We start from the raw sequence: 15,680 nt of genomic DNA on the forward strand, positions 1-15,680 counted from the left end.
TTTTTTTTTTTTTTTTTTTTTTTCTTTTTTTCCCCTCCCTGTTTGTATCCCTCGCTCCTTCCCGCCGCTGCCGCTCCTCTCCCTGTTCCGGGAAAGGCGCCCAGAGCCCCGATGCTGCTTCGCTCTCCCCGCCGGCACCCGCACTTAGCGGGGTCCCCCCCCCCAGGGACCCCTTCCCTGCTCCCCCTGGCCCGAACCCTCCGGGGCAGAGGCAGGAGCGGTCCCGGGGCTCCTCCGCCTCCCCGGGGCCGCACACACAGACCCCGCTTTGTCTGACCGCTCACTCCCACTCGTCATCCCGTGTTTAGGTTGCAAATACTGCAGGGGAGATGTTTAACCCAAACAAGCTATCGTGTTCCTTGACTTTCAAACACGAGGACAACTCCTATAATTAATTACCAGTGTATTTATTAAAAACTTCAGCTCTCAGCCATTAACTCCTTGGCAGCAATCTCTTGAAAAATCTCTAATTTTCACCGGTGGCTTCCATCCAAATCAGCACAGCTTAGAACAGCCTCTTTTCAAATCTGTTCTGAGTTTTCTTCCGAGATCCTCTCCCCAGAGTTTGCCGATTAATTTCCAGCCTGGCTTTCCAGATAGCCAAAACCGGAAGCCGAGACTGGGACGAAGGGAAGCTATTAACCTGGATGTCAAACAAATGCAACACTAATCTCTTCCAAATGGAGCCAAGCGGAGATAAAGAAGAAAGAGCAACTCTACTGCCATGATCCTTCATTTTCAACGCAGGAAGGAGGATCCTTCCAAAGAACAGAAAACAATTGTTTGATATTCCAAGGAAAGTTTGGTAGGCTCTTTTTTTTTTTTTAAGAAGGCACTTCCTTCAGCCTGAGTGGCAGTCCAGCCGTGCCACTACCCCTTGGTCAGGGCAGGATAAGCACAGTGTGATCCAAGAGGGAGCAGCATCCATACGCTCCAGTCTCACCATCAGAGCTACACCCTGCCCCGGGTCTATTCAGGCTGTGATTTCAGCCCACACTCCCCATACCCCGCGGAGGTGCTTTCTCAGAATAATTTTCTCATTATTTTAGTTCTTCATGAAGCATTTCTGCCCTCCAACAGCACCCATGGGCAGGAATCACAAGGCTACTGAAAGCAGTGGAGTCGTGCCAGGGATAATTTTGGTTGACTCGGTACCAGCCTGCCGTTTGAGGTCAGGTCTGTAGGTAGACGACAACAGAGGAGTTTATTATATGTGCATAATTAAAGCTGCCAGCTACAGCCTGGCTTTTCTACTGTGTAATAAAAAGCGTTCTTGGCCCCTGGACACTTGGGAACAATCCCTGCAGCTGCAAAGCCAGCTTCTGCGTGGGAGGTGTTGAAGCAAGTATGCTTCTTGCCTACCTCTGCAACAACTGAAACAGCTGATGGCAGAGGTATTTCTGAGAGCAGAAAAAATTAAACCAATCAAAACCTGTACAGCGAGGCTCAGGAAGAGCATGAATCCAGCACACACTGGTGAGCTGTGAGCTCCAAATTGCTCAACTGTCCTGCAACAGGACGGGGTATGTGGAGAGGACCCAGACGCTGCTTCCAGGGTGGAGCTAAAGCTAAAAGGGAGCTTGAATAAATTAGAGAGGTTGGGTTTTGTGTTAGAGCTGGTGTTCCTCTCTCCTGCCTCTTGGCACTGCTGGGAATGACAGCCAGGGAATGACAGACAGCCGGGGAATGACAGACAGCCAAGGAATGCCAGCCTTCCAGGGAATGACTGCCAGCCAGAGGACAGCCAGGCAGGGCAGAGAGTGACACTACCCTCTGCTGGGGACCGAGCGTGGAGCTGCTTCTCTCGGCTAACAGACTTCACTTCATGAGCTTTTATTTTAGTTTATTACATGAGAGAAGCCCAAGAGGTGACTGGATGCACTGGAAAGATCTTGCCAGAAGGAACATTGTGCTTTTTCATCCCCAAATGTCTCAGTACACAGAGACAAGGAGCCTGGCAGGCAGCCCCTGCAGCCTGGATCCCGATGCAGAATGGGTGTGAGGGGGTAAATGGTTGGTGAAGTGGTGGCAGTTTGGGAATGTAATAGAGCTGCTTGGGAATATCCCAGTCCAGCATGGAAGAGGCAAAACTAGTGGGGAAAGGGAAGGAAGGGAGAGAAGGGAAGAAGGGAAGGAAGGAAGGAAGAAAGGAAGGAGGGAAGGAAGGGAGAGAAGGGAAGAAGGGAAGGAAGGAAGGAAGAAAGGAAGGAAGGAAGGAAGGAAGAAAGTTAGTTTAAATGCACTAACATGCAAGGAGATTGTACCTTACAAATCAACCCAAACATACTTGGGACATGGCCCCGTTTCCCAGTAATGAGCATTTTCATAATGTTTGGTGTTACTCCTGGGAGAAGAGCTGACTCCCTGGGGGGTCAGTGCATGCAGAGAAGCAGCTGCTGCACTGCCCCTTTGGAGCAGCCCTCTGGAAGGATCCCTAAAACACCAGGGCCATACCGCCAGGAGATCCCCATTTCCCAGCCAGCCAGTGTCTGTGGATTGCCATTGCCACCTTCTGGATTAGTCCAAGCGTGCATCAAGCCTATCCCAAAGCCCTGCTGGCTTCCAGCAGCCTGGACAAGGTGTCTCCAGCTGGAGCCAGAGTTCCCAGAGCAGGAGCCGTCCCGGCTGCTGGCACAGCAGCTGTCACATGTCCTCTGCAGCCTACGTGCCATATACATCCTGCCCTTAGATTTTGTGATCTCCTTTCACCAACTATTTTAGGAAACCTGTGCAAGCCACAACCAGGCAAACCCGCTGCTCAGCAGCAGCTCTGGCTGGACGATCAGTGAGGGGGGAATCACACGGTTACCAAAGTGCTGCCGTGTCAAACAACTGAGTGCAGACAATAATGCTCTGTCTGGCTCATCTGCTGCTGTAAACACCTGATCTACCTGCCCAGACAAGGTGCACACTGGAATAGTCACTGCAATTATCCTCCTGCTAACGGCCCTGCACGGCTGCCAGCAAAGCTCATCTCTCCCCTCCCCGCAGGCACCCACCTCCCAGAGCCAACAACAGGGGTGACTGCCTGCTACTGTGGAAAGGAGCAGGAAAATTAACCTGGCACAGCTCAGTGAAGGCAGAAGGGATGAACTGGATTCTCTTCTTGTACTGGTGCAACAGGAGCACTCAGCCACAGGTACTTTTTGTTTAGCCTGGATAAAGGTAATGCCTGAGAGTGCAACTCCACTGGAAAAGGGCTCTGACCCCAGGCACCAAGCAGGTGGAGCTGGCACTTCCCTGGGCATTTCTGGGAGGAAATAGTCTTATTTCTGGGGCTTGGGATGCCCCAGCTGTGCTGAATACCAGTAACAACCAGTTAATCAGTTCCCAACACGAACATCACGCTGCCGGGACATCCTCACTAACCGTCCACCCTTCACTGGGCTTCACCCCAGCAGCCTCCCCATCCAAATCAAACAGACCTGGAGTGTATCCCAGTCCCAGGGAGCTGGGCAAGGGCAAAACAGCCTGGCACAGCCCTGCACTGCAGCCATGGCACAGCAGAGGTACGGCCTGAGGCAGCTCGGGGAAAGCAAAGCAGATACAGGGATTCCTTGGAGGAAGGAGAGCAACGATCTGATCCGCTGGCTGGGCAGCACCTGGGTTTCACCTCATCCATTCCACTGCTGCTGCTTCCAAGGCTTATTTGGGAAGGCTCCTGTTGGCAGACGACCCTGGGGCTCACGGCAAAGGGTGGATGGTCAGAACAGTTGGTGGCTTTTGGAGCTCAGTAGTTTCCAATCCTTCTCCTTGCCTCATCTTATACACAATTCCACTTACCAGCTTCTCCTGTTTGCCCAGAGTTTGGTGATAACAGAACTGGTAACTTTTCAGAGAAGACCAAGACACCTCAAAAACCCTTAATCTTGTTCCACGAAAGGATTTTGCACTTTGTTCTGCGGCTTCCACGAAGCGGGGCAGGGCCGGCTTCTCTGCGCTAGCAGGAGGCGGATTAAGCAGCAGAGTCAGGCTATTCCTGATGATAAACGTTTTAATAGTGTGGTCATTTCTCTTTTTGTTTTGTTTTCTTCCCTCTTCTTTGTGTTTGGTCTGAATCTGCTGGGAATGGGGAGTTGCAGCATGCCTTCTCTCTGACGAAGTAAACCACAGCCTCTTGTTTGTGTCCGTGAAGGCCAAGAGGAACGGGAGCAGCGCCGGGAGCAGCTCTGCATGGGTAAGTGTATTGGGTCCTTCGCAGGAGATTAGATGGCGCTGCGTTCACAGGAGATAAGAAGATTGTGAGCTTAAATTTAGCATCATCAGGAAAAGAATAAGCCCCACAGCTCTCTTCAAAACATATTTTGTACTGCGCTTGCCAGGGGACGGACGGGATAAGGAAATGCAGAGCAGACAAGCGATGACGAGAGGAGGTCAAGGAGGTGCTGCTCCGTCAGGCTCCTTTTCCACGCAGTTCGCAGTGAGGGTGGCATGAGGCTGCCAGCACACAGGGGTGTCCCCTGCTGCCTTCACCCCATGGACAGGCGGGCACTGCGGTGCCTGAGGCAAGTGAAAGGCTACAAAGGGTACCCGCACCCTCCCAGCACAAGCAGCTGCTCCACCAGTTGCCCACCAGAAAAGAGACTTGGCTGAAAATCCCTGGGCTGGGACCCTCCGGCACCTCCGGCAGGCGGGAGAGCCCCTCTCCCAAGGGCAGCGCCGGACGGCAACAGCGGGCTCGTCCAGTTGCTCCCAGCACGGGTTCAGCACACGCTGGGCTGGATGTCCCTTTAAAACGCACCGGGCACCCGGTGCTGGCTGGCACCCGTGCGACCCACCGCGAGGACCCCCATCGTCAGCCCCAGACCCACGCACCCCACTCGGGGTGCCCCACTGCCACACCCGGGACCCCAACGTGGGGCTCCCCACCGCAGCGCCCACCGCTCCCACCGCCCCCCGGTGCCCCCGCCCTCGCCCGCCCCGTCCCGGCTCTGGCTCCTCCCGAGCGCATCACTGCGGGGAGGAGCCTCGGCGGCTGCTCGGCCGAGCCCAGCGGCGCCGGGGCCGAGCCGGGCCGGGCCGGACAGCGCAGCACGGTGGGGCCGGGGGGGCGCGGGCGGGGGGCGCGGGGACCCCGCGGGGGGATGCGCAGGAGGGTGTGCGGGGGAGCCCCGGGCGGGGCGCGCAGGGACGGGGCGTGCGGGACACCCGCGGGGGCCGTGGGCGGTGCGCGGAGCCGGTGGAAGGGGTCGCGGGGACGGGCGGGAGCGGGGGGGGGGCACGGAAAGGGACACTCGCAGGGCAGGGACCCTCGCTGGCGGCCCTTGGGGTGACCCTCGCTGTGCCCCGCAGGTGCCGTCGGGAGGTGCCGGCCCTCCAGCTCGGGTACCATAACCAGGGCCGAGGCAGCATCTTCTCCTGCATCCCTGAGCACGTGACTTGCCAAGCGCCCGTCCATCACTCCTGTCACCGGTGGAGAAGCCACGCACGGGCCTGGGCACTGGCGACCTCGCTGGTCTGACCTCCTAGGTCTGCCCTATGGCTTCGGGACCCATTCTTCAGGGAAGCAGAGCTCCTCCAGAACCGCTCATCCCGTCCTGCCTGGCTGCAGACCGAGCCCAGGGCCACGGAGCCACCGCTCACACCTACTGAGATACTCCACAGACTGTCAGCAAGCAGCTCACGTGCGTGTGGTCCCTTCACAGCATGAAACACTCAGCAGCATCACCCCCGGATGAGCTTTCAGAAGTTCTGGTTTGTTTATTAAGCGAGGCCAGGCTGCCCGTTGCGATTTTGGGGCGTGTGTATCCCTTCTCCCTCTCCTGAGTGCCGTGGATCCCGAGAGCCGTCCCCTGGGATGTTCTCCCTCGGGCTCAAAGCAGCAGCAGCAGCAGCGATCGACCCAGACCGACCCAACGGGGCGTATTTTGGAGCTGTTGGGAAGGAGCTCCCGTGGTTGGGGCTCTCCTGGAGCAGATGAGTGACACACTAATGAACGGGAGGGTGCCCCTGCCCGAGAAGGCCTTGTCCGAGGGCTACGCGCGGCTGCGCTACAGGGACACCTCTCTGCTCATCTGGCAGCAGCAGCAGCAGAAACTGGAATCGGCTCCTCCCAACACGTACCTGAGCCGGAGCCGGAGCATGTGGTACTCGCAGTACGGCAATGAGGCCATCCTGGTGCGGGACAAAAACAAGCTGGATGTCTCCAGGGACACGGGGCAGTCCAAGTTTTGTGCCATTATGTGATTTCCGCGGGTTTAAATTAGGGAGCCGCGCGTGGAGAGAAACCAGACTCGTGTCGAGCTGGGGGAGGTGGGTTTGCACCATCTTCTCTCAGAGGTGCAGCTGAAGCAGCGTGTACAGGATAGGCCAGACAGGCTGGCTGGAGTTTCTGTTTGTTTTTGCTGTTGATAGACTCCCATTTTGCATGTCATTGCGTGTGTGCAACAAAACCAGCCTCGCTTGGGAGCTCACGAGCCTGTTGCTGCCCAGCATCTTGGCAGGGTCCGTGCTGGACCATGTGTCGCTTGTAAGTGGCTCGTGTACCCTGAGAAACACCCGCTGTCATTTGGGCCTGTCCCCAGCCAGCATTTTACTGGCAAGTCCTTATTTCCAGGGCTCCGGGAATGCTGATGGGGCAGAGGTGGGCGCAGATCCATTTCCATCAGGGCCATGGTTTCGGGAACTTGATCTCCAAAACCACCTGGCTGCTACTTGTTCTGCTTGCCCTGTCGCCCTTTAATTCCTGCCCTGGAAGTGGTCTCTTACAACCAGGTAATGGAGTCATTTATTGTGGGGAGGAAGAGGGAAAGAACGTGTTGAGAATTTAATCCAAGCCTTCACAACACCTGGCAGGAAAGGTGCTCTGCAGTTTTATCCCATGCAAAGCCAAGGGCCCTCTCTGATCTCACAGTGTGGGATCATGGAAATAACAGGACTTCTGGAGTCAGGGGAGCTGACTCCTTTCATGCAGGTAGATCCCTGGCCCAGCTTTGGGAGCAGATCACCCAGTGAACCACCTGAAAGAGAGGGACAGGCCCAGGAAAGCAAAGGAAGAAAGCTACTGTAAATACACACATCTCCTAAGGGACACGAGGAAAGTCCTACACAGCAGTACCTACCCCTGAGTCCAGTTGGGGAAGGGAAGAGTCCACTGAAATTTGCTTTCCATTCAAGTTTTAGTGCATGCAGTAGCTTGGAAGGGTTTAACTTCTAATTCAGGTTGGATTGTAGATTAGGTGCATGTATTTTAAAAGTAGTGTCTGGGATTGTTTCAACTAACTGAAGGATTTTAGGAGGGAAGAGCACTTCCATTGCAGCTCTTGGGCACAGAGGCTGCTTTCAGGTTGTTTCCGTTACCGCTGAATCTCGACTTGCTCAAGGCAAGATCAAGCTGAGGAACTCAGCCCAGCAAGCACCTGAATCTTTCGTTAAAAACAAAACTACCACTTCCAGGGGTGTAAATGACGTACCCAGGGCTCATCATTAAAATGTAACATCGGGGTGAAGTCACAGAGTCCATTTCTGTCCTGCCTAGGACGCGTGTCTAACCCAGCAGCGCTTGGGCACGGGCTGAACTCCAGGCAAATCAGTATTTGATGTTGACTTCAGTATGGATTATTTACCTGCCTAAAATCAGGCACAGTCATTTCTTCTATTATATTTATCTGAAACCTCCTTGGCATTTTTGAAGCACTTTTGTTTATTTATTTTAATCCAGTGAAGAACCTCTTCCACCTCTCCCACGTGGGTTAAATGCTGCAACACACACGTACACTCAACCTTGCTGAACTCAAGGTGCTGAGCAGAACACACCTGTTTTAACGTGAGATCGTAGGGGTTTGGTGTTCTCAGCCCTGATCCATAGCACTGCAAACAATAGGCAGCTCATTATGTTTTAAAAGTAACTATTTCTGCATGTGTTGGTGTTTGGTATCTTACGTGTGTGCTCGTAGATTTAAACCTGCTGATGGACCTCGCTGCTTTCCTTCCCCGTGCATTGCTCTGAACACAAACAGCCCTCTTGGTCTTGTCAGGACTAGCTCTGGAAGAGAAGTATGTCAGTGAATAAATGTTTTTCAACTGGGTATTCAATGAGATTCACAAACCAGCGAGGGTTGGCAAGCTGCCGGTGCTCCGGTGCCCGGTGAGGTAGAGCATTGCCAGGGATGTGTGACCCACCTGGGCCTCCAGTTCCTGGCTGAGTGAACAGGTGATTATTTACACAAACAGGCAGGAGGCTGGTCCAAAATCTCCCCTGGGAACTGCGGGTGGAGGCGACCTGGAGAGGCAGGAGAGGTGGGTTCTGGGCCTGCCCAGCAGCCCTGGGGAGCACGTGAACTCTGGGAGTTTAAGGAACAGCACATCCCCCAAACCAGCTGTTCATTTTCTTTTCTTATAGAAAAAGAAACCCAACACTTATTTTCTTTTTAATTTCAGTAAGAAAGATGGTTATTTTGGGTATAATCAGTCTCTTTTTGTTAATGTGGCTGGTAAACCAAAATTCAGTTATTTGCAGTGTTAATTTGGACTATACAAGACTCAAAACATAAGTGTGTGCATAAATTCTTCCAGGATTGAGGCTGGATGTGACAGTACAGGAAGAAGAGGATGAGTTGTCCTTCCATCTCTGTGAATGTGACTGTAGTTTTCCATATCTGTGTGTCACTGGTCACAGCAGGTTTGTGGTGTGGCTGCTGTGACCGAGTGTTTCTTTGAGCCAGTTGTGTGGTGTTGATGCACTTGTTTAAAACACCGTTGTAGCATCTTTGATAAAGTGCATTAAAATGATTTGAATGCAGCACTCTGAGCAGCTGTTTTTTCTCCTGCACCTCAGCTGCTCTGGCACACCTGAGGATTACACTGTTGGCCCTCCCCATCCCCACACAGGTAGTTCCCACCTGGGAGGAATTGCCTCACTTACTATTGGGGCTCCAAAGCCCCACCACTGTACCTGTGAACACCAGCTCCCCAAGCCCAACAGCCCTGAAGTCTCAGCAGTGCATTCAGGGACGAGGATCAGCCTCTGGCTGTCACACTGAATCAGAGAATCAGTAAGCTTGGAAAAGACCTCCAAGATTATTGCACCCAACCTGCGACCCATCACCACCTTGTCAACCAGACCAGAGCACTGAGTGCCACATCCAGTTGTTCCTTGGACACCTCCAGGGATGGTGATGCCACCACCTCCCTGGGCAGCCCCTTCCATGTCTTTCTTCCTTGCAGTGAAGGACCCAGAATTTAGGGTGTGACCTCCCCATGAGTACAGATATCAGCAGGAGCTGAACTTTAACTATCAAGTCTGCAAGAAACAGCACTGCTTGATTGACCTAGAAATAACTAAACAGTAAATGCTAGAGAAGACATCCTCATCTGCCTCACAGGAGAGTGTTTAGAGGACAGGCTGAACAAACACTTCCTTTGGGAGTATCACTGATACAACAACAGGGAAGCAAAACAGGTTTGCTGAAACCTTGGAGATCCTGGCTCTGAAACCCAGTGAGCAGGAACAGGGTTAGAGAAAGATTAACCCTGGGGAAGCCTGGCTGTGTAACCCTCACCTCACACATAAACCATCAGGCACACAGTTGAGAAACCGAACAGCAAACCCAGCCTGAATCCTCTGCAGTGACTAAAATAGATCCTGGCCACCACACAGTAATGTCAAGACTCTGCTGGGACTGTGACCAGCTGCTCCAGGCCCCCCTTTTCCAAGCTGTGCCTTCCAGGTCACCCTGAGCTCACAGACCTGCAGGGTCTGGCTGGTGGAGCAGGTGAGAAAGTCCCTCTGGTTCCTTCGTGTTCTGGTGGCTTGAAAGAAGCCAGCACGAAACCTGGGTGAAACGTCCATCTCCTTTCTGCTGAACTTACCTCAATCAGGTGCAATTCTCACACAATCTAAGACCCCTGCAGGCTTCTAGGAAGAGTCAAAGTCCTTCCTGGGCAGCCCAGGTACACGGAAGTAGCTGAGTGTCTCCCTCACCAACAGAAAGGTGCATTTAAAGAACCTCTACACCTGGTACTGAGCTGTGATTCGGAGCCCCCAGACTTGCTCCATACCCTGAAGGCAGTCAGCCCCCCTTAGTGTGACACTCCACTGACAGCTGAGCTTGCAAAATGACTTTCAAATTATTCCAAGACTCACAGCACCAGGATTCAGTAAATCTACATTTGTGTATGGCACTGCTCGATCAAGGCTTGCAACTGGAGCAAGGGCCACACCTGAAAAAGGAGATGAGGAAAGGGAGGAGGAGAGGGGTGGAAAATATGGGATCAAACTGCACACACAAAACAATTTTTCTTTTTATTATGAAAACAAAACAAATGCCCCAGGACCAGGGTCCGTGATTACCAGTAACATCAAAGATTACTTTCTAACTCTTTTTTTTTTTTTTTTTTAATTCTGTTGTGTTTGAGGCCAGCAATTTGCAATAAACAAGCTAAACTACTTACATTGACTCGTTTCTTTTTCAGTAACTGACATTTACAGGAATATACTAGAAATGGCACTAAAAAGTTTTAAGAAAAAGAGTTACGGTAAATTTGCATGCACATCATACAGAAAAGTAACAATTTTTTTATTTTAAATATTAAAAAAACCTCAAAATAACAAAACAAAAATACAACAACAAATCTTTCTGGATTAGGTTATGCCAGTATCAGGGCTGTGTTCTAAGTGGCCTGTGTCAAATCCTAGCCGGTGGTTTAATTTATTTTTAAAAATGACACTTTAAAAAGATATGCAAATACCATTTTCTTTAAAAAATGCAGCTCAAGCAAGATAATGCTGCTAGTGTAATGAATCCTAAATTTATCTTTAATGATGCAGAGCCTGCCCACAGTTAGCCCTAGTGGTAACTGCTCATGGTTGAGAATGCAATGAGATTTTAAAATCCAGTACTAAAAAGGTTGTGTTTTTACTTTGTCATGCCCCGATCCCATCCCCCCAGCTCCAACCCCAACTTTAAAAAACATCATTCCTTTCAAAACAAGGAAAATAAAAATTAAAAACTGGTCTAAAAGTCCCCGAAACAGAGAAAGAACTAGATTAGGTAACTGCAGTCTGCTTCTACCACATAGAGAACATGGAAAGAGACCTCACGGGGTGACTAAGTCGGATATTGGGGGGGTGTCACACACAGTCCTGAAACATCAGTTCTACAGTTACAAACCCTGTCGGTAGGAAAGGTTAAAACCACATCAATACAAAATTGAAATGATTCCGTATAGACAACATTTGGTTAGCAGAGAACTGTTGTAGCCAACAGGTTCCTTCGGTCGATGGATCAGGGCCTGAGCCCACGGGATGCAGATCTCCCTCTGGTCCCACTGAGCCACGAGACAGGCTGAGTTTACAATCAGAGAAAAGTTTAACAAAGTTTTTAAAGGTGCAATAATGCTGGTTGATTGGATAAAGGTCTGGTCAGATATTTTGTCAAAACAGGAATTCGTCAGAAAAAGCAGTTTCAATAAAACTCTTTGTGTGTATGCATACATATGAAATCATACTGATTTCAGTGAAGTTTCCCCTGGAAAACAAAGTTAAACTTTGTTCATTCAAGAAAAATTCTACCATAAAAATTTATTTTATTTTTTTTTTTTATTCTTAAGTTTAAAAATGTTATTTCAAACGTTCTATGCTTGATCATTTTAAAGTTATTTCGTGACATCCGTACTGACACGTCATGCAATACAAACTGAGTTAAATAAATGCTCTATTGTTTCAGTTCCCAACTCATTAAGGGCTGCTGCTACTTACTATGGACTGGAAACATCTCTTCTTTCCTGGAGACACTTGGGAGATACAAGAGGCACCACTACAGACATGGTGGGGGATAATGAGCACTATAAACAGTGTGAGAATGGAGAAGTGTAAGAACAACATTTGGAAATGAGGAGTCCCCGATTCCTTTCCTGAAATGAAGGTCATGCCAAAATGGATTCCTCCTGTGAGCTGCCATTCCGTAGGGAACACCTCACTTTCCATGAGAACAGTTTCCTCTAAGTGGTAGCCCAAGTTGCAGCTGGTAGGTCAAAGATATGCTCCGGGGTGGTTTTGGCAGGTTGTTTTCCTTGAGAACCCCCAAGCTGGGGTGGTTTGCCAGCTAAAAGAGGGATCCTCCTCCAGCCCTGCAGCCAGCCTCAGGCCAGGCCCCTTCCCATTGCTCCACACGTGGTCCCCGACCCTTTGGCCTCCAGCTTTCCACTGATTTTGGTGGAACAGACCCGCGGATCCCAGAGGAATGTCTGTGCCCTTGCCGTGCTCCAGGGGGGCTGTCCTTGCTGGCAGAGGATGATGGGATGCTGCAGAGCCACGTCCCCAGGTGGGCAGTGATGCTGCTGAGATGCTCCTGCCTCCAGCACCGGCTCCGGTTTGTTCTCCACAAGGGAGCGACCACCACGGCCCATCAACAGCACAGCTCAGGTTAATGCACACAGGAAAAGGTTCCAAGCAGGGAAAACCAGGAGCTTGTTTATCCAAGTTGTCGTGGCAGTGAATTGGTTGCAATTAGTTCAACTAAAACACGAGCTGGTTTTGATAATGCAAGTCGCACACAGAAGGAGAAGCACAGATGAAACCCAACCCCGTTAAAAAGAAACCCAAGCTCTTAATGAGGTGAATATTACATTTCCTCGTAGTAAATTCTGAAAATGTATTACTAAGGATCTGTCTGGGGGGAAAACTTTTTAAGGGTAGGATTTGAAAAAATATAGGAACTAAAATAACTCCATTGTCAATGGAAAAGAAAAATAATTAATTTCAGTGAGAATCAGAACATTTTCCTTTCAAATACTGTGGGAAACAATCTGAAAGGTTTGAGAGCCTCCTGCCCACTGTGGTCACCACCAGATTTTGAAAGGCAGGTGGCCAAGGTCCAGCTAATCAAACCTTGGTTGATGGGGCAGTAAGTGACTGGTGGATGGAGCTGAAAATGCAAACCATGGAATGCTAAAAACAGGCTGGCCCTGTGCTTCCCAACTTCCCAGCACAGGGACATCACCCAGATCCCACATTTGCACCACGGGGCCTCTGGCAAACCACTGAGAGACCACAGGAAGGTGAATTTTAGGGCTACCCCACATCAGAGAGGCAGCTTTGGGGGCTGGTGCTGGACAAGGAAAGGCATAACTTTCTCTTAGAACTGTGTATTTTTAGTTTACAACAAAAAGAATTTACAATAAACTTCTGCCCCTCAGATTACAAATTTTATATAATTATAGAACCGGTGTTTTCCTAAAAGTTGGATTAGAAAAGGATAAAACCCCCACTGTTCTACCAAAAAAAAAAAAAAAAAAAACAAACCAGAGGGGAGGAGGAAAAAGACCATTGGAAATATCACTGAGAAAAATCAAGAAATTGTATCTGACTGTATGTCTCCAAAATCTGTACGTCTCCAAAATCTGTACAAAACAGGAAAAAAGGGGGCTGGGGTGAAAAGAAAGAAAAAAAAAATGTAAAAATGAACACACCAAATGTGACAGAGCACCAGACACATGACAGATGGAACTGTAGCACCTGTAGGTATGAAGCCCAAGGTATATAAATAAAGTTGCAGATTTTTATTTGCTTTGTTGGTGTTAATTTGTTTGGTTTTGAGATCTGGTTGGAACCTCATTAAAAGTCTGCACCTCTGCTGGCCTGCAGAGATGCAGCTTTGCTTTTGTTAGGTTTTATTACATTTTAAATGACCAATGGTATTTAATAAATAAAGTCACGGTATATACATGTGTGGTGGTTTGGACAACATGAAATTAGGGACACTGAAAACAGAGTGTATTGCAGCAGTGCAGGTCAAAACATTAGGCTGGACTCAAAAAAATAGCAAGTCTTAAAAAACTGGCTCTTTTCTTCCTTTTTCTCCCTCCCCTCTTTTTTCTTTTCAGCGAGGTAAAGCACTTCAGTGCCTGGAAACCTGCACCCTGCACGACAGAGAAGTGGCATTCCCTTTGTGGGAGCTCACTACTGAAACAATAAGGAGAAGGGGGGGAAAAAAAGCAAACTCAAACAGAAAACCCAAACCCACACAAAATCCCTCTCCACTTCCCCTGCCAGCTCAGCCTCAGCTGGAGCTCAAGTGGTGCTTTATTTTAAGCCCAGACTGAGGTGCTTGTCATGGAGAAAATCCCTAAGCTTGTGTCCAGTAACGAGCACATGACTTGTCTTGGTCACTGCAGGATCACCCCAAGGTCCAGCTGACAACTTCCAGCCAAAACCTGCTTTCAGTTCAATGAAAACTTTCATAGAGAGCATCCATTTCCTGGAAATTATGTTAAAAATAACATTCCCAAGAAACTTGAGTGTCCCTCGCTCCCTTCTTCCCAATGAATCCCCAGGAAAAAATGAAACTTCTGAGTGGAAAACCAAGAAATGCAACCACTTATATTGCTCATGTGCTTAAAAGTTAAATTCATGCTTAAATACCTTCCTGAATAGGTGCCAATGCCTCTACCAAGATTAAAAAAAAAAGCATGTTAGCAATCCACAGTACATGAGAATTTTTTTGGATTTTTTTTTTGTTTGTTTTTATGTAAAAAGATGATAGCATCTGACATTTTCATCACACCGTAGACTTCGAGATTAAGAATACTAGTGCTAATAACAAATACACCAACTAGTTCAAAAGCTAACATCTTTCAGATACAGTACCATTTTACAGAGATTCCTTTAAAAAAAGATGGTTTTTTTTTACCTTGTGTGAGCCAGGCAGGCTTATTAAAAGAGAACATTCTGAGGAGAGGGAAGGGATGGGAGAGAAATGTACTACAAACCTTGCAGAATTTTCTATTTATCTCCTGCTAAGAGCTCAAAGTTCTTCCATTTTCAGCAAATTTTTTTCGGAGAAATGTATTTTAGAGACTTTATGCAAAGGGAACTATTTGTCATAAAGTCTAATTCACACGCACACGCAAAGATCTTTGACCTATTAAAAGAGAGCACCCTCCCCCCCCCAAAAAAAAAAAAAAAAAAGGAAGATACCTTTAATAACACTGAATTAAAAAATAAAATAAAAAAAGTCAGAGAAAGAGAGAGAGGGGATAAAACCTGACCACCGTGGGAGGAGAGCAGTACGTTAAGGAGGGGAAGGAACACTGCAGAGCATCGGGGAGGGGGATGTCCGTTTGTTTTGTGTCCCAGTGTCCGTAACTCATTCCGAATCGCTGCTGTCCGAGCTGGAGCCGCTGGAGCTGCTGCTCCCAGACTCGGAGGAGCTGCTGCTGCTGAGCCGGGAGGGGCCTCCAGAGGGAGTGGAGCCGGATTTCTCTGCGGGGAAGAAGGGGGCGATGTGGTTACTCGCAAGGAACTGAAATAGAGAAGGTTTGCCCACAGCCTTCATCCTCCACGGCTTTGTTCCCAATTTTCCCTGGGCAGCTTACTTAACAGCAGCCTTTGCTTGCTGCCACAAGCCTGTCCTGTCAGTGGATGACAGGGTTCCTCAGGCTGCAGGTGACCATGGAAGTTTGGGATCCACACAGGAGCTCTACAGGAGGGCAATGTCCCCCGCAGCCCTACAGGTTCAGGTGAGAGAGCGCAGAGCACCTGGAGCTGTGCCTGCTTCAGTGCAACTCTGAGCACAGGAAAAACCCCCTCCTGACCTGTGCAAAGCTGGAAACAGCTCTGTTTGCACTGGAGGAACTTTTTGTAGCATCTTCCACAATTGAACTACGTGGGGCTTGGGCTTTTTTTTTAATCCCACAATGGAGAAAAGTCACGTGTTAGATGCTCTGTGGTACTGGTCTGT

At 49.5% G+C, this 15,680-nt stretch overlaps 1 protein-coding gene and 1 long non-coding RNA gene across 6 annotated transcripts in view; one reads left to right on the forward strand and one right to left on the reverse strand.

Moving 5' to 3' along the window:
- The first annotated feature begins 4,965 nt into the window (after positions 1-4,965).
- Positions 4,966-8,740, forward strand: LOC108495098. The gene is made up of 2 exons (XR_001874010.1): positions 4,966-5,036; positions 5,293-8,740. It is a non-coding gene; the product is annotated as an uncharacterized LOC108495098 (long non-coding RNA).
- A 1,490-nt stretch (positions 8,741-10,230) lies between these two features.
- BRD3 (bromodomain containing 3) overlaps positions 10,231-15,680 on the reverse strand; it is a 47,460-nt gene continuing 42,010 nt past the window's right edge. For 4 of the 5 annotated variants that reach the window (XM_017810205.1, XM_017810209.1, XM_017810207.1 and 1 more), the window contains one exon: positions 15,087-15,202. In XM_017810205.1, coding sequence (XP_017665694.1) covers positions 15,087-15,202 — 116 coding nt within the window. Of the gene's footprint in view, positions 15,203-15,680 lie in introns of all 5 variants that reach the window. The other variant, XM_017810206.1, reaches the window with a different exon arrangement.

The sequence above is a fragment of the Lepidothrix coronata genome, unplaced genomic scaffold (assembly GCF_001604755.1).
Source record: "Lepidothrix coronata isolate B3197 unplaced genomic scaffold, Lepidothrix_coronata-1.0 Scaffold28, whole genome shotgun sequence".
NCBI classification, from domain to species: Eukaryota; Metazoa; Chordata; class Aves; order Passeriformes; family Pipridae; genus Lepidothrix; species Lepidothrix coronata.